Source organism: Sciurus vulgaris, assembly GCF_902686455.1.
Source record: "Sciurus vulgaris genome assembly, chromosome: 1".
In the NCBI taxonomy this organism is placed as follows: domain Eukaryota; kingdom Metazoa; phylum Chordata; class Mammalia; order Rodentia; family Sciuridae; genus Sciurus; species Sciurus vulgaris.
The window spans coordinates 53,072,276-53,094,479 of NC_136461.1; the positions used below are offsets into that span (position 1 = coordinate 53,072,276).

At 36.4% G+C, this 22,204-nt stretch overlaps 1 protein-coding gene across 1 annotated transcript in view; it reads left to right on the forward strand.

Moving 5' to 3' along the window:
* Nucleotides 1–22,204, forward strand: part of CACHD1 (cache domain containing 1) — a 211,225-nt gene that overhangs the window by 73,304 nt on the left and 115,717 nt on the right. Inside the window, 1 exon segment of the mRNA XM_079136579.1 lies at nucleotides 5,502–5,564. Within this exon segment, the coding sequence (XP_078992705.1) occupies nucleotides 5,502–5,564 (63 nt within the window).

A 22,204-nucleotide genomic window follows, 5' to 3' on the forward strand; every position in this document is an offset into this window, starting at 1 on the left:
CAAGAGAATAAAAACTCACTTTGGAATAAAAACTCAGTCCGCATTTTCTTAGCAAAGATGGAGGAGGGAGATAAACAGAATCTCATTAGCTTGTCGAGTTATTTATTTGGTCTCTATGGTATTTTGCTATAGCATTCATTTAAATATCTAGTTAAGATTTGGCAAAGCAATTGGTGGAGTGAAGGTGGGGCTGACTGTCTGGATTGATCATCTTATTAAACACTCATGTAATTGTTTCTGTTCCAGCAAAGTGAGATTCTCTTGCCATCTGTTAGGCAGGCGCAATTAAGTAGATTTGGGAGAGGAGGAGATGGTGGACCAGAGGGCAGATCAGTGGAGTGGGCATTGAGGACGGGGAAGGGCAAGGTTCAGGCTTTAGGAGGTGGCTGGGGAGCAGACTATGGCCCCCACCCCACACACAGAACAGAATGTTTGTCTCCCTGCCCACTCCTTAGAGTAAAAGTAAGAGGAGCTGTATTCATTTGTTAAGTATTTTTCTCTTTAATTTTTAACTTCATTTGAGTTGAACATCCTGTTTTGGGGCAGAGGGTGGAGGCAGATCTTTGGAAATGAATAGCAAGTACAAAGGGTAAGCTTGATCAAATTGTGTTATAGAACTCTAGAACATTCCGGTTGGCTAAAACTCAGATAAAGATACCTTTTTTCTTGCTGAAAGTCAGGTTTGTTCAGTACTGTTGGATGGAATAAGTAATGTTACATACTTAAAGTTTGACGGAGCAATTAATATGTAGCCTCAGGGAAGCCTCAAGAGAACTTACCTCTAAATTGCCAGGTGACTCTACAGTCGGTACAGTCCCAGTTCCATCGGGACTAGGGAGTCAGTTTTTTTTTTTTTTTTTTTTCTTCGAGTACTTAATAACAGCCAGTTAATAGGTTTTAGACTTTTCTTTTCTAAAATGCATAGTTTTAAAAATATTTGAAAACATTTGAGTAGAGTATGTCTTAGACTGCCTAGAATCTATGTTAAAAGTAAATTTGTTGAAGTCTAGTATACTTACAAAATGTGCACAATGTTAAGTGTACAGCTAGATGAATTCTCATACAGTCCAGTAGCCAGCACCCAGGTGGAGCATCCCAATCTACATTTCAGTGTTCCAAAAGCCCCTTCATGTGCTGTGCTATTCATTCTCCACAAAGAGTAACCACTATTCAGATTTCCAAGTGGATAGATGAGCTTTTTTGGTTTTGAATTTGACATAAGTGGAATGATGCTCTCAGTGTTCTGGCTTCTTTCACCTGATACTATTTTGTGAGATTTATCATGTTGATGAATGTTGCAATTGTTCATCCTCGTTGCTGAATATTCTATTATGTGGGTGTAGTGAATAATCACAATTTGTTTTCCTGTTGCTGATAGGATTTGGGTATTTCCTAGGTTGGAGTTATTATGAGTAGTGCTGCTATGAATATATTTGTATTTTGATGACTATATGACCACATTCTACTAGGTACTTACCAAGGATGCAAATTGCTGGTCTGTAAGATATGATTAATTAACTTTAGAAGATACTTCCAGTTTTCCAAAGTGTTTACATTAATGAGAGAAAGGTCAGTTTTGTCTTTAGATCAGAACATTCAGTTCTCTTGAGCATAAGAATAAAACATTTATTGTTTTCTTTTAATTATAGAAATTAATAATGAGGATTCATTATTAGAAATTCATTCATTATTACATAAAAACCTTTAAAACTCTGCACCTATTTTAGTGATATTTTTTACCATACAATAAACCCATTTTTACTTTTAGTATTTGAGGAGAACTGTTCAAAACAGGAGAGATGAATGGACAGTGCTGGGTAGTACCTTTGACTTTACTTCCAGGGATTTGCAAACCCCGGAGAGTTTTGACTCCTCTCAGATTCTGTGCAGGTTAAGAACTCAAGTTTTTGGAATTCCTTTGGTTCTTCAGGAAGTTTGAATAGGGAAACATCTTGGAATTGAGTGCAGAATATCCACCTGCCGCCCCTACCCTGAACCTGTTACTGGGAATAAATCATCAGAGAGGACTGAAGGATCTGACAGGATTACTCATCATTTTCATGTTTTAAGAAAACTCTTCCTTTCCATTTTTATTTTTCAGTCCTCTAACAACCAAGTCTATAATAACCTCAAGGTCACCAAAAGGTAGGTGAGGTTATATAATTTGAATTCCTGGCTTTCACATTACCCCTCCCCCATGACAAAAACCCACCCACATTCTGTTTCTTGCAATAGAAAGTACAAAAAACCTTTGTCTGGGATTCTTTAATTGCTTCTTGACATTATACCTTGCTTAAAATAAAATAAGTAGGTATAAGGAAATCAAATTCTCATTTTCTGTTCTACATACAGGTATTAGGATTCCTAGACTATACTAAACAAAAAGGTATTATGAATAAAGTTTTTAATAGTTCAGTTAAAAGCAATACCCATTTTTAACCAAGACCTTGGTTCGGGACTCAGCACTTCAATTTTTTTTTTTTTTTTTTAACTTGGGATATATTTTCTAGTCTTTGAGCTGTAGTTTTTTGAATCTGTAAAGTGTGGTTTCAGATCCCTGCCCTGCCTATCACATACAGTAGTGAGTAACAAATGCAATAATTCATGTGAAAGTGTGAACCATAAAAGGGTTAGTTTTTAAGAGCTGAGCTTAGCAAGCCATGTTTTAAGAAAGATAATTACTGTCCCTTACCCTAGAGCACAGTGGAAATACACTCTGTACCCTGGGGTCTGGTGCACATCCATAAGGCTGACCTTTTAACCTTGCACCCAACATGTCTAGTTGTCCTGGCTTCTCCCTCGACTTCTTCACCCCTGCTCCAACACTGCCCCATGGGGAAGGAGAAGGGACAAAATTTATTTACTTTGGTGATAGTCCCAAACTATGACCCTTACATGTTATTTTTCACTGCTGGGGTAGCTAGAGGGTGATGTTCTCTCTCATCTTGAACTTCTTAATTGCTTTAAAATTTTTCATTTACTCAACCACATTTATTAGGTGTAGAGAATATAAAAATGTTTACAAGCCATGAAATGATCTACATAAAAATATTAGCCATCATCACTGTTAAGATAATAAGTAAAATAGGATTTGGAACAACCTCATGGACCCATTCCCAGCATGTATTCTTTATTACTACTGAGTAATTCATCTTTCTTTTGACAAAAGGAGATGAAGGATCTGATTTGGCTCTTGTGGAATTGGCTTGAGCAGTGGATCTGGTTTACTTCCTGGGAGCAATCCAGGCCTAATTTATCAGTAACCTCCTGGAGGACCACCTTCCAGGTTAGAACAGGTACTGTAATTCATTGGGATGTCACTGCCATAAACAAAATAAATCGATTACATTTATAGAGATGAATGTAACCATCAGTCACTGCATTTATCAATCACTACATAGTTTATGTTACTCTTGGTGCCCAACAATTTTTGAAAATCAAATTTTATAAAAATATTGAATATTTTCTGGGAATGTGGGTGATAATGACATAGGCCCAGCCTCTAGATAATTGGGAGTGGAGGTCTATATGTTCATAATTCCTTTTCCAAAATGAGATGTGTTTTAGGATTCAGAATCCTGACACCCATTGAGATCTGGAGTAGAACCATATAATTAAATGCATTAGTTGGCGTGTGCATCAAAATGAACTATTTTGTGGTTTTATAAGGGCTATAAATACACATCAGCTCTCATTAGCATTTATTGTTAGATAAGTTCAGGACATGTCATGTTTTGCTAATAAATGTGTTACATAAAAGTTTATTTTCAGAGCATTTTGAATTTTGGAATACACACAGGGATTGTTGATCTGCCCTGTTATGATCAGGTGTTAGCTCCCAATAGGAGTATTTTTATTTATATAAAGTAACCAGTTAGTGAATCCATATGAGACATAGAGAACCATATCTGGAACCACAGCTCCTGGCTTCAGAGTCCAGCCTTGCCAAGTGATTTTGGGCAACTTCTTTAAACTCCCATGGTCTTCTTTTTCATCTTTAGAAATACAGTACTTTTAAAATGAAGATTAAGTAAAATACGCACACAAGGTACACTGTGCACGTTGCACTAGGCTTGTAATAAATATACTTCCTCATCTCTATAATGGAGATAATAGTATCTATCATAAACGTGTTTTTAAAGACTGCAATAAGTAAGTAGATATGTAATGTGCCTAGATGTCCACTCCATAGTAAACATTCACTAAGTATTAACCAGCGTTCTTATTTTTGAATATTATGAGAAATCTGTAATAAAATCTTTCCTATCAACAGAGTCCTTTTTTAGGAAAAAAAGGTACAATCTGTTGAATGAATGAGTGGCACATTGGAAGATGATAGGCAGCACCATGATGATTCGCAGTGATAATTTTCCAAGCAGTAATTCCATTCCTGTCTTTCTTCCACCCTGTGCTCCCCCTGGACCCCTCCCAGCCCCAGCAGCTTAATCTTTCCTAATTTGCATTCTGTTTAGATTGTACAGAACTTGATGAACTTGGCACTTATCTTCCTCACCACAGCCATGCAGGTGTGTAAGGCTGCCTGGGAAGCGGTCCCAGATGCTGACAAACTCTTGGCAACAGGATAGAAAGAAAAAAGGAAATTTTGGCTGACAACTTCAGATCTCACTCCTTACTCATCTGGAGAGTTCAGTGGTATCTTTAAAGCTTTAAAAATAGAGGATGAAGTTGCTGCTCTTTTTTTTTTTTTCCCTCCAATAGATGCATAGTACTTGGATTCTTTTTTAGTTTGTTGTATGCTCGTCTCTTGTGATGGCTCAGTTAAAGCTATGACTTGGTCAAGTCTTAGGTCTGCGAAGACATGTTAGCTGCAAGCAGTGTGTGGTGTGGAGGAGTAGGTAAGTGTGAGCTTAGGTAGGGGCCTCTGGAAGAAGGTGTGTGCTGTGTGCCATGGCTCAGTACAGTGTCTTGGCAAGGCTGTCGTGTTTCCTGGCATGTGAGAACTGGATCTTCTCTTAAGGCCACACATAGTTGGCAAGCCCCATTATGCTACTCTCCCAAGGGGGTGCTTGAGTAATGAAGGTGATAGGTAATATTGGGTAGGTATTGGCTGGATGGGGACATGAGAGAATATGGAAAGAATCCTTTTTAAAGAACTTTATTACATTAGATTTTAGTGTCTGTAAACAATTACAGCATTCAGGGAGTGCAGGATTTAAATGAGAAACACAACTTTGTCAGATTATACCAGTCGTATAAAATGGCATGGGCTCCGGAAATCTATGATTAAATGTATTTTTGAAAATGAAAAATATAGTGTAACATCTGGTTTATTTCACTACAGAAGTGCCTGGGTAATGCTTATGTAAGCATGATTGACTTTGGCTGATATTTGGGTTCCTCTCTGTAAAATTACTGTATTTTAATTAAATTTTTTCTACTTGATTCTATTTATGTTGTATGTAATAAGTTATTCACACACAGAAAATGATGTCTTATTTAGAAAATCTAATGTTGGTTTGGTTCTTTTCTTTTTGTTGCAGCGGATATTCAACTCCTTTGTTTACACTGAGAAAATCTCAAACGGAGAGAGCGAAGTACAGCAGGTAAGAGCAGTGGAGCACTTGCATTGCCCAGCTTCGCCTTGCTGGTAACTGTGCTTGGGTTCTCTTTCCATGCACTCTCCGCTAGAGGGTCCCTGTCACTCTCATCATATGCATTTGTGGATATTTTATGCATAAGGAGGAGCACCATACTTGAGCTTCAATGTAATGGTTATATGGAGGGTTTTCTTCTAATCATGTTATATCTTGGAAGTATTTAATCCCTTTTGTTTTTAACATCCCTAAACTACTCCAATCTAAAAATATTTTAAAATATTCCATCTACTGTAGAAAATAAATGCCAGGCTTTAGAATCAGACAAACCTCACATCAAATTCTGCTTTTCCTATTTACTCTGTGACCCTGGTAAACAATTTTTCTTTTTCGAACCATAATTTCCCAATCTTAAATAAAGAGATCATAAGATCTAACTCTATGCAATCAGAGAATTAAATGATGTCAAATTAACTGAGAATGAAGTGGAATCATCTGTGTGGAAGGTGCTGGCATAGAGGCAGCTCATTAGATGTTGGCTTCTTTTGTTCTTTCCTATTTTCTTATATTTTCTCTTTGCTACTTTCCTCCCATCTTCTTTCAATGCTCTGTGGAGTCAAGAAGCTTTGAGACCAGATTCTATTTACTTTATTTATAGCTGGCTTCAAATGGACTGCCTCCTAAATTAAAACAGTGTTGGTGAACACGGTCATAAATAATTGATCTGTGCTTGAAGAGAAGAGTGGTAAAAAGGAGTTGGTTTTAATTTCAGCTCATCTACCAACTTCATTACAGTATGTGACTGTCAACTGGTCATTTGAAGCTAGGTTTGAAACTTAAGTAAAAGACAGAACCAAGCTAATAACCCAAGTGTCGCAAAGTGCTTCCACAGGCTAAGAAGATAACCACGGTAAAATGCAAAATAACATAAACTTTTAAAGTTTCTGTCATTATTAAATTTGTGGAGAACAGGCTGAGTTGATCTGAACTTCAACAGTGCCATAGAAGAAGAAAAAGCTTTGCAAGTGTCATTAGAGTGAGGTTATTTATAGGACGGTTATTTATTTATAATAAATTACTGTGGTTTCATCTTGAACTTCATCGTTTCCTGTTTATAGACACTGGAATTTTTATTGGTTTCTGAAGGTTAAATTTAAAGTAGTCATGCATATATTCTTTTTCTTAACTTCAGATATTTTTAAAAACTGACGACCTGAGATTGTAATGAATATGATGTGGTTGGCTGCACCAAATCTTATTTTCATAATTCCCCTCTTATTTTTATTTCAACAAGTTAAAAAGTATTTTAGGATCATTAAGTCTAGAAGGGTTTTGGGGAGAAGACTGCTATAAAAAGCATGAGGAAAGTTTTCTGGAGACCAAAGGCAATTTGATAACTTTTTAAAGAAACCGATCCAGGGATATCCGTTTTGCCTCTTTCCTTGAAGTAACAGATACAAGTTCGTACTTTGGCTGTTTGCAGATGTGAAAGCTGCTTTGTTTTCTCAGACTGGTGTCATTGCTCTACTTGTCTAGCTATGAACAAGTTTGGAAACCTTCAATAATAGAACTCATAGCAGCTGATTGGCACTTACAGAACACTGGTGTGAGGCCATTTCAGCGTTCTATCACATTGAGGTTTGCAATGTAATCTTGAAGGAAAGAGATCATCCTATTACAGATGAGGAAAATGAGGCCCCCAGAGGTAAAATAAGTTACCTGCAGCATCAGGATGTTAGGTAGGAGAGCTAGTTTTTGCAATTGGTTTGACACAAATTTATGTTGTCTGTATTTTGTTTTTTGTTTCTTTAAATTTTTTATTTATTCTTATTAGTTATACATGACAGTACAATTCATTAATGCATTTTGATAAATCATACATAAATGGAGTATATTTTCTCATTTTTCTGATTGTACATATTGTAGGATCACATTGGTCATGCAGTCATATATGTACACGAGGTAATAATGTCTGTTTCACTCTACTATCCTTCCTACCCCTATACCTCTTCCCCTCCCTTCACTCCCCTCTACTTAATCTAAAGTAAGGGTTCCTCCCAGCACCACCATTCCCCGCCCTCATTGTGGATTAGCATCTGCATATCAGAGAAAACATTCAGTCTCTGGTTTTTTGAGGGGGTTTGACTTATTTCTCTTAGCATGATGTTCTCCACCTCCATTCATTTACCAACAAATGCTGTAATTTCATTCTTCTTTAAAGCTGAGTAATATACACACACATACCACATTTTCTTTATCCATTAATTTGTTGAAGGACACCCAGATTTGTTCCAAAGTTTAGCTATTGTGATAAACACTGATGTGGCAGTGTCACTGTAGTATGCTGATTTTAGGTCCTTTGAGTATAAACCAAGGAGTGGAATAGCTGGGTCAAATGGTGGTTCTATTCCAAGTTTTCTGAGGAATCTCCATACTGCTTTCCCAGAGTGGTTGCACTAATTTGCAGGCCTGCCAGCAATGTATGAGTGTACCTTTTCCCCCACATCTTTGCCAACATTTATTGTTGCTTGTATTCTTGATAATTGCCATTCTGATTGGACTGAGATGAAATCTTAAAGTAATTTTGATTTGCATTTCTCTAATTGCTAAAGATATTGAACATTTTTTCATATATTTGTCGATCGATTGTATATCTTCTGTGAATTATCTGTTCAGTTCCTTAGCCCATTTTTTTGATTGGGTTGTTTGTTTTTTTGCTGTTAAGTTTTTTGAGTTCCTTATATATCCTAGAGATTAATGCTTTATCTGAAGTGCATGCAGTAAGAATTTTCTCCCAAATCTATAGGCTCTCTTTTCACATTATTATTTCTTTTGCTGAGAAGAAGCTTTTAAATTGGTAAAATTTAATTTAGAAAGGTATATTTTCATTGAAAACAGAAGTCTCTGCTGAACTCTTTATCTAAATAATTCAAGTGAAGGATTACCATGTAGTCAGGCACTTTGTGTCTTCTCACCATTTGTTAAAAAGCTCATTCTTAGACTGAACAAGAAAGTACTTACTTTAACTTCTTTGCAATTTTGCCAGTCTACCCTGAACAAATGGATCTTAGGTCCTTTTCCTATCTAGCATATGGCAATCATTATATCATTATGACTTTCATTTAGCCTAAATTTTAATATACTCAGGTTCTAAATAATTTCTTCTCCTCTGACACCATTTCTAGATCTTTTCAGCACCATGGCCTCTATAACCACCACCACCACCACCATAAAAGCTTACTTTTTCATATTTGATGAAAATTTTTCTATCACTTTTGACAAAACTCCTATGGATATCACCATTTTATAGTAAGGAAACAAATTCCTGATATCATCTTTGTTAAAAACTGTCCGTAAACTCTGGACCCTATGATCCTGGACAGTACTGAGGGTGAAATCTATAGGGAAGTACTTACCTCCCATTCCATAACATGTTCCCTAACACTCATACTGTCGTCTCTTTGAACTTAAGAACACCAGTAGGCAATTAAGCTAGTTTTTTAAAAAATTGTGAAATTCATCAAACATATAAAGCTATGTATAAAACTTGTAGGTATAGAAAAAGAAGTGTTATTAAAATGAACATCCTAATGAATCAAAATGCAGTCTGTAAAAATATTTAATAAAGATTACATAGTTCCAAAAAAAAAAAAAAAAATGAACATCCTAAACTGCTACCCAGCTAACGAAACAAAACATTAACAAACTGAAAAGGCACTGCTGTGACCAAAGGGTGTCTTTTCTCCCAGAGGCAAGCTTGTTCTGATTTTTTTTGTTAGCCATTTCCTTGCATTTTTGGTGTTTCAATTTGTTTTATTCATTCCCAAATTAATTTTCAGTTTGGTTATTATTTTAGTCAGTTTTTTCACTACTATGACCAAAAGACCTGACAAGAACAATTTTAAAGGAGAAAAAGTTTCCTTGGCACTCAGTTTCAGAGGTCCCAGTTCATAGATGGCCAACTCCACTGCTCTGAGCCTAAGGTGAAACAGAACATCATGGCAGAAGGGTGTGGTGAGGAGGAAAGAGCTCAGGACATGGCCATCATGGAGATCATGGAGGAGGGAGGGAGGGAGGGAGGGAGGGAGGGAGGGAGAGAGAGAGAGAGAGAGAGAGAGAGAGAGAGAAAGAAAGAAAGAAAGAAAGAAAGAAAGAAAGAAAGAAAGAAAGAAAGAAAGAAAGAAAGAAAGAAAGAAAGAAAGAAAGAAAGAAAGAAAATGAATCTCTTAACATTCTACTCTCCAGGACAAAATATATACCGCAGAGTCATGCCCCCATGACCCACCTCCACACCCTACCTGCCTATAGTTACCACCCAGTTAATCACTATTAGGGGATTGACACACTGATTCAGTTAAGGCCCTCATAACCCACTCATTTCACCTCTAGAGTTTCTTGCATGGTCCCCCACATGTGAGCTTTTGTGGACACCTCATATCTAAACTGTAACAGCCAATATTCTTCGTTATGTGAATTTTAAGCATGCTGTTTATATTCAGATGTCTTGCTATTTTTACTCAGCATCAGTTCTTTAGAAGCATCTATGCTGATACTGTAGTTGAGGTTTATTTATTTTCAAATTAGTGGTATTGCAATATAGGTGAGTTATAGATCCATAGATGTTACATTTTAATGATGTTTGAATTGTTCCTGGTGTTTTGAATTTTATTCTTTTCTCTATGCAGTTTAGCTGGAATAAATTTTTTTTTTAATTGCAGGAATTTTGTTTGCCCCACACTCTGCCAATTAAATGCTGGCAGGACTGTTATAGTATGTTTGATCCCACAAATATTTCCAAATCCTAATTCTGTGTGTGTATGAAAAGGTTGACTATTAAGTCCAGGTCCAGTCACCTCTCTGGAGCAGAGCTTTCCAGTGTTCTTGACTGAACAATGCCAGCTGCTTCCACATTACTACTTACTGTCTAGTAGAGCCAGCCTCTAGCCCCTATGACTATGGGTCATCTGAAATATATCTAGAACTACAAGTAATTACATTTAAAACTTTACTTGACTTTAAAATAGTTATATGTGACTGATCATCACCTTATTAAATTACCTTGCAGATGTGTTTTATAAATATATTCTTGCAATTTTTAGCTTGTCCTTTCACTTTAATATCTTAAATAATTGAAGTTTTAATTTTGAATCTGTTTTCAAAAATCTCTTTCCTTTTGTTCTCTGCTCTTTTTGTTCTATTAAAGGAATTGATTTCTACTCTGAAAGGTGTAAAGGTGTTCTCCTATATGGTCTTCTAAAATGTTCCCCTCTCTCATTTGAGACTTATCCACCTAGAATTGATTTTGGTGTTGGATGTGAAGTACATATCCAACTTCAGTTTTTTCCCCCCGTATATGATTCCAAATGTTCTAAAACTCTATTGAACAGTCATGCTAACTGCTTGTTTATGGCGTTGCTAATTAAGTTTCCATGTGTGTGCAAGTTTGATTTGGTTCCACTGGTCTATTTATCTCTGGTCATGCCAGTAGCATGCTCTCCCACTTACTGTACTTTTATATCAGAATTTTTATATCTGGCACGATGATACGGTTCCCTCCAGTTGTATTTCTTGATTTCCTATAGGGTCAAACCTGGAAACCTATCCTGGTGTCCTGGGTGATCACTGAAGTGGAAACTCTGTCTCCAGATTGTGCCCTTATTCCTAGAATCTGCAACCAGAGTTTGACACTGTCTCACTTTGCAGATTTCTTGCTGCCACTTTGTATGAGGTCTCGGTGTCCCTCACAGTGATTTTCCCCCCATTCGTGCCACTACCTTTTACCAATGACAAAAACAGTTAAAACTGCTCGTAGGATATATTTGTTATGTCAAAAATTGGTTAGTTATCCTAAATGGATTATTGACTCAATTTCAGCTCACATTCTTTAGGTAAGGGGGAATCACTCTTCCCATGTGTTTGTACTATCTAAAATCCTGACATAAGTTTTCTATCCATCACTATTTCTCTTCCCTCTCTGAGCTGGAGATCAAACCTAAGGCTTGGAACATGCTAGGTAAGCAATTTAACACTAAGCTATAGCCCCAAACCCCTCTGTCTATCATTTCTCTTTTGGGTTAATGAAAACTAGAGCCCTGTGTATTCTTATTCTCTCCCATTGTTAATCAAATGTTGTTGAGCTTTGGATTGTATTTGCACATGCTATATAACTTGGCAGGAAATCTAAAGTGTTGTTAATATCTCTGGTTAAGGAAGCAAAGTAATTAACACTAATAAAAAACATTCTGTGATTCCTGACTCTTACCCCAGAACTCTCTATGGTATACACATTTCCTTGCCTTCACCCATTATTTCTTTCATTTAGTTTAACCCTCAGATTGTGGGTCTAAATTGCATAACAATGTGTTTTAAATCTTTGATTAGTTCACTATATGTAGTTTTGCTGCCAAGGAAACTATGGCAACAGTCTCAGAAAAATAAAAATCCCAGGCACACATTCTTGTGTGAAACATCACCCAGGGACTCCAGTTTTGAATATTTCAAGCAATTAAGTTGCATGTGCACATAAACATTATATAAAATTGCATCTGAATCAAGAAAGGACAAATTTTGTACAAATAGCCCAGAGAGCAGCAAAATATACTCCTTACAACACAGAGCAGTGAAGAGGAAACAAAAGGAGACAGAGTTTCTTGAGGTGCTCACAGCCATATTGGACTTATTTTAACTATTCTTTTTTTTTTTTTGGGGGGGGGTGCTGGGGATCAAACCCAGGGCCTTGTGCTTACAAAGCAAGCACTCTACCGACTGAGCTATCTCCCTAGCCCCTGGACTTATTTTAAGAGTTTACTTATTTCAAGAGTTTAAGACTTTTTCTCAAGTCCTATAGTAATTGTGCTAATAGCTGACTCCATGAAATGGCAAGTACATTTCCATAATTAATGTTTCAGAAACTACTGCATTTCCAGCAGCAGTGATGGTAGAGAACCTCAGAATTTTTTGAAATGGACAAGTGTGGTACAGGAACCACGAGTCCAGGAGGTAGGCCTGCTGTTTGGTTGAGGGTCTTCCTCTAGCAGTTCTTCCCCTTCTTCCTGGCTTGGTTTGCAGGACCCCAAATTTGCCTCCTTGCCTTTCGTGGTACATTGCTACCTTGGAACCTTTGCCCTGGTGCTATCCTGACATATGTCTTTACAGGCTCTCACCTCCTTTGAGTCTTCTCAGAAGTCACCATCTCACGGCTAGGCTCATGGTGTTTAAAATGCAGCCCATCCCACTGCCATACTCCTGATTTTCCCTTCCCCTATTCTAAACAGTGTCTTTTCTCCACATCATTTATAGCCTTTCTGGTTATAGGGTATCAATTCTGTAAAACTAGTTTGGAAGTAATCTCTTCTCCTTTGCTTTCTGAAGAAAGGTAAGATTGGTGTTAGGGCTGGGGATGTGGCTCATGGTAGAGCCCTTGCCTGGCCTGTGTGAGAGGCCCCAGGGTTCAATCCCCAGTACCTTTAAAAAAAAAAAAAAAAAAAAAAAAAAAAAAATATATATATATATATATATATGTTGTTTCTTCCTTCATTGTTTGGTCCAACTCATCAGAGTAACATCTGGACCGAAGGCTTTCCTTGTGGCAGGTTTTCCATCATTCAGTCTTCTTAATAGACATGGTCAGTTTGGATAGTAGTGGTAGTTTCAATTTTATTTGCTTGCTTGTTTTTTAAGATTTTTGTTTCATTCTTTGTCAGTTTTGATAAGTTCTCACCCTCAAGAAATTTGTCCCTTGAATCTAAGTTGTCCAATTGTTGGCATAAATGTGTTTATAACATTATTATCTTCTTAATATCTGTGGGACAGGTGAATAATAGAGGAAAATGAATAAAATGAAATGTTGACTTATTCTCTGAAAAGATTAATAAAAGGAATTAACTTAGCTAAAAAGACAGAATGAGAGCAAATATAGGAGAAAACTTATTAATGACAACCCAACTTTCCAAACATAACCCCAGTTTTCTTAATTTTTTATTGTGTTTTCTCTTTTATGGATTTATGTTCTTTATTATTTTCTTCCTTGTACTTCAGTTAACTTTGCTTCTCTTCTAGTTTTAGTGGGAACATTAGGTCACTGATTTTTTTTTTTTAAACAGAAGCATTCTGTTTAAAAAAGCTATAAATGTTCTTTTATCCATTGCTTTAGTTATATTTTACAAAATTTGATGTGTGATATATTTTCATTCTCATTCAGTTTTAAATATTTTCTAATTTTCCTTGTGATTTTTGTTTTCTATGTCATATTTACATAGAAATATGTTACATTTCCAAAATATTTGGGGTCTTTTGAATACCTTCTTGATTTTTAATTTAATTGTTCTGAAGTCAGAGAATATAATCTATATGATTTCAGTCCCTTTTTAATTTGTTGAGATTAGGGTTTATGGCCCAATATATGATCTATCTTGGTGTATATACCAAGTGAACCTGAAAAGAATGTATATTCTGCAGTTTGGGTTATTCCTTACAGGTACATGAGGGCAAGGTTGTTAGTGCTGTTAAAATCATTCTTCTTTGGGCCAATCTTTATTTTGTCTAGTTCTGTCGTTTGCAAAGAAGTGTGTTAAAATCTCCAGCTACAATGATGAACTTGTATATTTTTACCTTTAATTCTGTCCAATTTCCCTGATATGCTTTAAAGCTTCATTTGTGTACACATACACATTGCAGATGATCATGTGTTCCTGATGAGTTGTGAGGTGCAATATCACAAAACCTGACTCTTTGTCTGCAGTAGTCATGCTCTGTCCTTTAAGTGCTTTACCAGATATTAATACAGCAACTCCATCCCGCATATGCTCAGTGTTTGCATGGTGTGCCTTTTCACGAGCACTGACTTTTAGTGTTCCTTTTTTTAACAATACATTTCTTATAAGCAGCATGCAGGTGATACTTGCTTTTTTGTTTGTTTTGTTTTGTTTTTAAACCTAGTCATAAAATTTCTTCCCTTTTAATTGGGAATTTGTAGATAGTGGTTAGTCCACTAACGTTCGTTTAATTGTTCATTTTGTTGAACTTGGGTCAACCATCTTACTATTCATTTTCCATTCTCATTATTTTCTTAATTCCTTCCTCCTCACCCTCTTCTGAAAGTTATTTGTTTGTTTGTTTGTTTGTTTTGCGGTGTTGGAGATTGAATACTGCTCTCTACCACCAAACTATACCTGCTGCCCTGAATCTTTGAGTTTAAAAAAAAGAATCTACTTTAGCTTCTTGGCTACAATTCTTGCTTATTTTTAAAATGTATGCTATAGAAATTACTATGTATATATGTGTGTGTATATGTCTATAGATATATTCTCATAAGAGTCTAAAGTTAATATTCTGTCACTTCACATAAAATCTACACCAGGGCAACCTCCTAGGTCCATTGCCTAACAACATCCTTTATGCTGGAGTTATCATCTTTATTAGACCTACATATGTGACACATAGCAAGAGACAATGTTACAGCTTTTGCTTTAAATTGCCATATATACCTGGGTGCAATGGTGCACACCTATAATCCCGGTGACTTGGGAAGCTGAAGCAGGAGGATCACAAGTTCAAGGCCAGCCCAGGCAACTGAACAAGACTCTCTCTCAAAAAAAATAATAAAAAAAAAAAAAAAAAAAAAAAAAAAAAACTGGGGTTTAGCTCAGTGGTAAAGCACCCCAAGTTTCGATCCCCAGCACCCAAAAAACAAAAAAAACCCTAACACATTACAAAAAAAATTTTAAAAATATTGTACAGTCTCATATACTTATTTATAATGCTCTTCATTTCTTTCTAATGGTGTCAACTAATAAGGTGTCTGGAGAATATCCTCTTAATACTTCTTGTAGTGTAGCTATCCTTGTGACAAATTCTCTTCATATTTTATGCTGGACACCTTGGCTTCTAATGACAAGTCAGCAAAAGTCATTACCATATATACTGCATTTCTGTTTGGTTTTATTTTTCTCTCTTCTGGCTGCTCTCCAGATTTTTCTCTTGTTTCTTAGCAATTTGACTGTGGCTCTGCCTGCCCACAGCAACAGTCTCATATTTAGCTGCTCGGTGTTTTGTAAGCTTTTAGAATGTGTAAATTTATGTCTTTCATCAAATTTGGGAACCTTGGGGACGTTATTTATTCTAGAATCTTTTCTACATCATTCTCCACTTTCCTTCTTGGACTCTGATGACATGTATGCTTAGATAATTATGACATTTACTACAAGTCCCTGGGAGTTACAAGTCCCATTTACTACAAGTCCCTGGAGTTATCATCTTTATTAGACCTACATATTTTTCTCCTCTTCTTTTTCCATTTGGTTTTCAGATTAGATTATTTTTATTGATCTGTTTTTAAGTTTACTCCTCTTATCTCCATTCTGCTATTAACCTCTCCAGATATTTTAAAAATTTTAGATATTGCACTTTTCAGTTTTAGCATTTTCATTTTCTTTAAAATAAATTTCTCTGCTGAGATTTCTCTTTTTATGCATTGCAAGCATGTTTTCCTTCACATCCTTAGTTGTGTTAGCTGTTATGGTAGCTACTTTAGAATATGCTCTGCTAATTCCAATATCTGAAAATGTTTTGAAATTTATCTCTCTAAAGAGCAATTGGTCACACTTTGGTGTTTTTTTGTTTGTTGTTTTTTTCCTGATATGCCAAAAACATTGAATTGTAACCTGGCATTGTGAAAAACTTTTGAATTTCGTTATATTCCTTTGAGGAGTATTTTTATTTGTTTCTTTGTTTTAGCAGGCAGTTATATTGGTTGGTCTTAAACTATGAATCTGTCTCTTAGCAATGCAAATTTCATCTCAATTTATCTTTACATGGAGTTTATCCAGATTCAGGCTCAGGAATGTAAGAGTTTTTCAAATCAATTTTTATTATTTAATAAAAATCATTCTGGTAGAAGTTTTTCTTAATTATTTTTCTGAATTGTCGTTTAATAATGAGAATTTTATCCGAGACATTTAACATTTGATGCTTATTTCACTAAATGTCAGTCTCTGGGGCATACTAAAAAAGAAGCAGCATTATTGGTTTTATAAAAAGATGATATTTAGCAGATGTCAATATTCCAAGTTATTATTATTATTACTTTTTTACCCAAGTGTAAACTCAGGGGTCAGTCATGAAGACAAATTCAAAACAATAAAGCAGAGTCTACCTGAATCCAAGACATGGAGCTAGATGCAAACTTTGCACACAATTATATCCCTGTTACAGAAGCTGTACTCTGCTGTAGCAGAATAATTTACATGTGGTCCACAAACACAAGGCAGCTTTATTTTTTAAAAGAGATTATGAATTGAGAGTCAACCTTAGAGACTCAGTACTCAATCCTAACTAAGGTTACATTTCAGAATTTTAGAGCTGGAAGGAACCTAAGAGACAAGACAAGGCCAGAAAGTTTAGGAAATTTCCCTCTACCTTTTTTTGGACAATCCTAGGAGGAGTGACTTTGGGATGCCAAACTAAAAACCCTTTTCTTTTGAGATGGAAAACTATCATTTGCTTTGGTTTTTAACAGAGTATTTTACCTTTTAGTGCCTACATCAATTTTATCTATAAAATGGAGTTAATTGCCTATCTTGCAAGGTCATTTAAGAGATTAAATGGTTGGCACAGAGTAGGCATTCAATATTTTGTTTTCCATTTCCAGAATTTAAGGTGTGTCAACATAAAGGTAGCTAAAGAGAAGATTGCTTATTCTTATTCTGTGGTGTAAATTCTCTTGGGTAAGGCCTCAAAGGAAAGTTCTATCAACATTAAAGCAGAATTTTCAGAAGAAAATGATCACAGGAAGGCCAAGGAAGGGCCTAGTAGTAACTTTAAATAGAGGTTACACTAAATGAGAAAGGTGAAACTGAGCATGGGATTTTTATTAGCTTTGCATTTCTCTTATTTCCGTGTTTCCACTCTCAGAAACTCTTCATCGTAGGAAAGTTCGGTTAGGTTGTTAAATTGTGCACTGGACCACTGGAAGAAAAGGATGAGAAGAGGAGGCACAGAAGAGCTGAGCTCTAGGCACACTAGTCTTTGAATTCTGGCACTCAGAGCCTGGCACTAGGCAGGAATTTAATAAATATTTGTCAAAAAATGACTAGAGATACTCTTGCACCTCAACATTCATATTTGCAGAATCTGGATTTGTTTTGGTGTTACTCTGCCAAGTGAAATCTAGTGTGCTGGTAGCCTGAGGGCTCTCATTTTGTTTACAATTACCTATTGAAGTAAGTTCAAGGCTCAGACTTGTCCAGACAGGAGGAATCCCAGAGGTGGGGAGGTAGATTCCATTCGTTCTCTGCTCCCAAACTTTATTTCCTCCATCTGTCCCCAGGGGATTTGTCCAGGCTGGGTCCAGGTTCAATTCATCCTCTTACCCAGATCCACACTTGGCTCTGTGTTTATTGTAATTATTCACTAAATGTTTGTGGAACGAGTGACTGAAAGGCACTAAATCTGTAGGAAGGCAAAAAGAAAGGTTGTGATGTACTGAAGCCACCCTGATGGGGAATTTATAATGAATCAGCCAAGGACCAGAGTAAACAGATGGCTGTTCTGCTGAGCCTGAGCCCCAGCAAGTTCACCTGGTTAGTGTCTAGACTTCCTTGATTAGGAATCAACCTAGATCTGTTTCAGCTCTTACTGTTCTTGATCTAACTTTGCAGAAAAAAAGTTAATTTTTATCTTAGAAACCTTCTTCCTGGGGTACCTATCTAGCTGCCTTGTGAATAAGATGACGATCTGTCATTTTGGAATAATAGTCTAAGAGGAGATGTGACAATTACAACATTTGATTTTCCTTATTGATTTTCTTTGTGCTTTCACATGTAGTTTCTGGTTTTATCCTCATAAGGACATTGTAAGAAGAGCAGGTATTATTATCTTGCTCATCTTCCACATGAATAAACTGCATTGCATCTCAGAGAGTCATTATAAATATTGCCAGGCCTCACAGAAATGGCAAGTGACAGGAACAGGATGTTAATCCAAGTTTTGTGTTTCCTTTGTTTATACTGTACTGGCTATTATAACAATGAGCATCGTTTTTTGAACATATATTATTAAGCACTGCAATTAAATCTTTTCTCTCTTAGCCACATACATGTCTTATTCACTTACATCCTTTCAATCTTGGTTTTCAGTGAGGCCTTCCTTAAGTACATATTTATGAATTTTATTAATATCATACCTCTTTACTTCTTATCATCTTCTCTGCTTTATTGCCTTATAGTTTATTGTCTATATATTGATATTTTTATTGTGTATCTTCCCCTGATAAAATATAAGTTCCACGAGGACAAGGGAGTTTGCCTGTTTCATTCTTGATGTATACCCCACACCATTAAAGGATGCTCAGTGAGTATTTGTATGAATTAAGAATTCTAAAAAAAACTGTACAAAGCATATCAATAAGGAAAATTATGCATAAAAATTTCCTGTCCAAGGTCATCCAAGTATATTAGAGAACATGATTTTGAGTTCAGTGCTCCTCTGTGTTTTCAAAATTTTGTTTTTTAAGGTCTAAGGGAGGCACTGCAGATGCTGTTACAGAACATAAGGGACCAAGTTCTGTTCTCCTCACTTCTTTCTCCATCAATTCACTTGTTGCATATATTGGAGTTTAGTATGGGATTTTATTTTCTTAAGTGACTTACTTAAGAAAAAAAGAAAAATTTATTAACCTACTATATCCTCCCCCCCCGCACCATGCACATTTGAATTTGTTTGTTTTTTACATGATGCAAAAATGTCGTGATCAGGGAATATTCCTTTTGGTTTGGAAGAGGTAAGAAAATATCAAGTATTTTTACTGGAGGGAGAAAATTTGTGGTGTTTGGTATCTCCTCTCAAAACAGAAATTGGGTTTCTTCTTTTGGAAGTTCAACTCCTGAATGTAGGGATGACATTGAAATAATTCCCTGTGTGATGCTTTATAGAGATAGGAGGATGGATGGATAAACAGGACTGTGATCTCTTTGAGGAGGTGGATTCTGAGCATACCTCTGTTAAGTGGCAGGCAGGTGATAAATTCAACAAACATTTGTTGAGGACTTATACACTTGGCGTTGGAGGAAGAGAAATATAGGGCTTATCCCAAGGATCTCGTTAAATCACAGGAGACATTTGTTCATACATTTAATATATCTTGCTGATCTCTTGAAGGTGGTGTCCCAAAGAACAGAGATGCCCTCTTTGGGAAATCTTGATTATGTTCATGAGAGGCAGGATGATAGGCTAAATGGACAGTGTTTCTTCTAGTCTGACAGTACTTTTCATTACTTTTAAATTACAGAGGTTTTTCTAGAATCCTAATAAATGGTGAATGGATGCAAGAATTAGTACATAAGTAAATCGCTTGGCATGTTAGAAAGGATCATTTATTTGGCAAGTAGGCTAAATGGACAGTGTTTCTTCTAGTCTGACAGTACTTTTCATTACTTTTAAGTTACAGAGGTTTCTCTAGAATCCTAATAAATGGTGAATGGATGCAAGAATTAGTACATAAGTAAATCGCTTGGCATGTTAGAAAGGATCATTTATTTGGCAAGATAGTTGGTGTTCATTTAACAAACATTACTTCATATGCTTCATATGAGCTATCATTAAGTTTTTATCACAACCTTGTGCTATAAATGCAATTCTTCTTCCTATTTTAGAGTTGAGAAAATTAAGACTCCAATGCATTCAGTAACTTCCCCACATCATACTGAATTAGGTGATAGGATTGGGATTTCAGCCAAAGTGGCCTACCTCTAAAACCCACATTCTTCATGGTGTTTTGAAACCGTGTGCTGTGTCCCTTCGCACACTTTTTCTGCAGAGGATTTCTGCAAAATCCTCTATAGGTTTTCAGTTTTTAAAAGAAAGGTGGTTTATTTTCTCCTGAGAGTCTTACACATCAACCAATGTAAGATAAATAGTATGTCTAAACATCCTAAGTACTATGATGAAAACTCAGCTGCTAAACGAGGAAAAGATGGAGTTTCAACACTGCAGTCGTGACAGGGGTGAAACAATAAGGGCGGTGCTTTCGGAGCTGTGGGCCACAAGCCTTTTAGCTCTCATAAATCACGAGGATGTGGATGTACTGGAGCCCTATGAGGAGGCCCGTTATGTTACTAATGGGTTGTCCTGCAGAAACATAAACAAGATATAAAAATGAATGAAGCCCTCGATGGCTCTTTTGTCTTTCTGAACCATTCATCATTATTCCATTATTACCATAACCTGAAGACAGTTGGTTATAATTTCTGTCATGGTGGAATTTCTATTGGACTGTTGGGGCTTTGTTTTGTTTTTAAATAAATATCCCCCTAAATAAGAAATTTTGACTAATTGGGTGAGTGAAAAACTGCAGCTGTTGGGCTAGTAGGTAGGATTAAGTCTCACATAGGGTGCTTCCTTTCCATCCCACAGGAGAAATTGGAAACAACTTGGCGTTCTTGGTGTGGAGCTGTGGTAGGCAAAGCTCCCGTTAGTACAGCTTCCTGGGAGTCAGTGGGAGCCTTTAGACACTGCTTGGGATTCCCACATTTCTTTCCTCTTATGAAATTTTGATAATAATCAGAAACATTTGGAGACTGCTCAGCTTGTTTCTTAAGAATGAGGTGGTCCTGACAGCTACTCATCTCATTATTTAAAAATGACAATTAGGAATCCGAAGTATTTAGCAATCTTGTTTATGTTTTAGGGGAAGTATGTATGAAGCCCATGTCCTGTATCCTTGTATATGTTTGGAAGTTAAAATATGTGTGTATGCATGCATGAAAGCTTAAATTCCTATACTAAATATAGACCAGCTGACTTCAGGGGTACATATTGTACATTAGCTAATGTGTGTGTCTGGTGTTGAGATAAGCCTAGATAATCCTGTTTCTCTCTCTCTCTCACACACACACACACACACACACACACACACCCGCGCGTGCGCACACGCATACTCATTTTTAGATAATATTCTCTCCTTAGACACAAAAAGTGTATGAGTTGTTTATATATATGAATTGTATTCTGTGCACATATTTACACTCTATATGTTTAGTGTTTATTTTTACACTTGTGTATGTACTCCTTTTGTGGGGGGATTGGGGGGTTGGGGGCTTGGGATTGAGCCCAGGGTCTCATATGTGGTATGCAAGCTCTTTACCGCCAGCCACCCCCACACCCCCATTTGTGAGATACATCTATACCCACTATAGGAAATGGATTTGTTATAAACACTATTACCACCACAAACTATTATCTAAGGCTTGAAAAGTCTGGTTATAGATTTGTATGTGCTGTTATTGCTTTGGCAGAAACCCTAACTAGTTTACTTCCTCATTCCTTTCATTCCTTTGCTTTCTGTTACCACTCTTGGTAAAGAAGCCAATGAAATGAGCTGCTATAAACATTGATGTGGCTGTGTCACTGTAGTATGCTGATTTTAAGACCTTTTGGTATAAGCCAAGGATTGGGATAGCTGGGTAAATGGTGGATCCATTCCAAGTTTTCTGAGGAATCTCCATACTGCTTTCCAGAGTATAATTTTCAACCCCACCAGCAATGTATGAGTGGACTTTTTCCCCCCACATCCTCACCAACACCTAATGAGATGAAATCTTAGCGTAGTTTTGATTTGCATTTCTCTTATTACTAGAGATGTTGAACATTTTTCC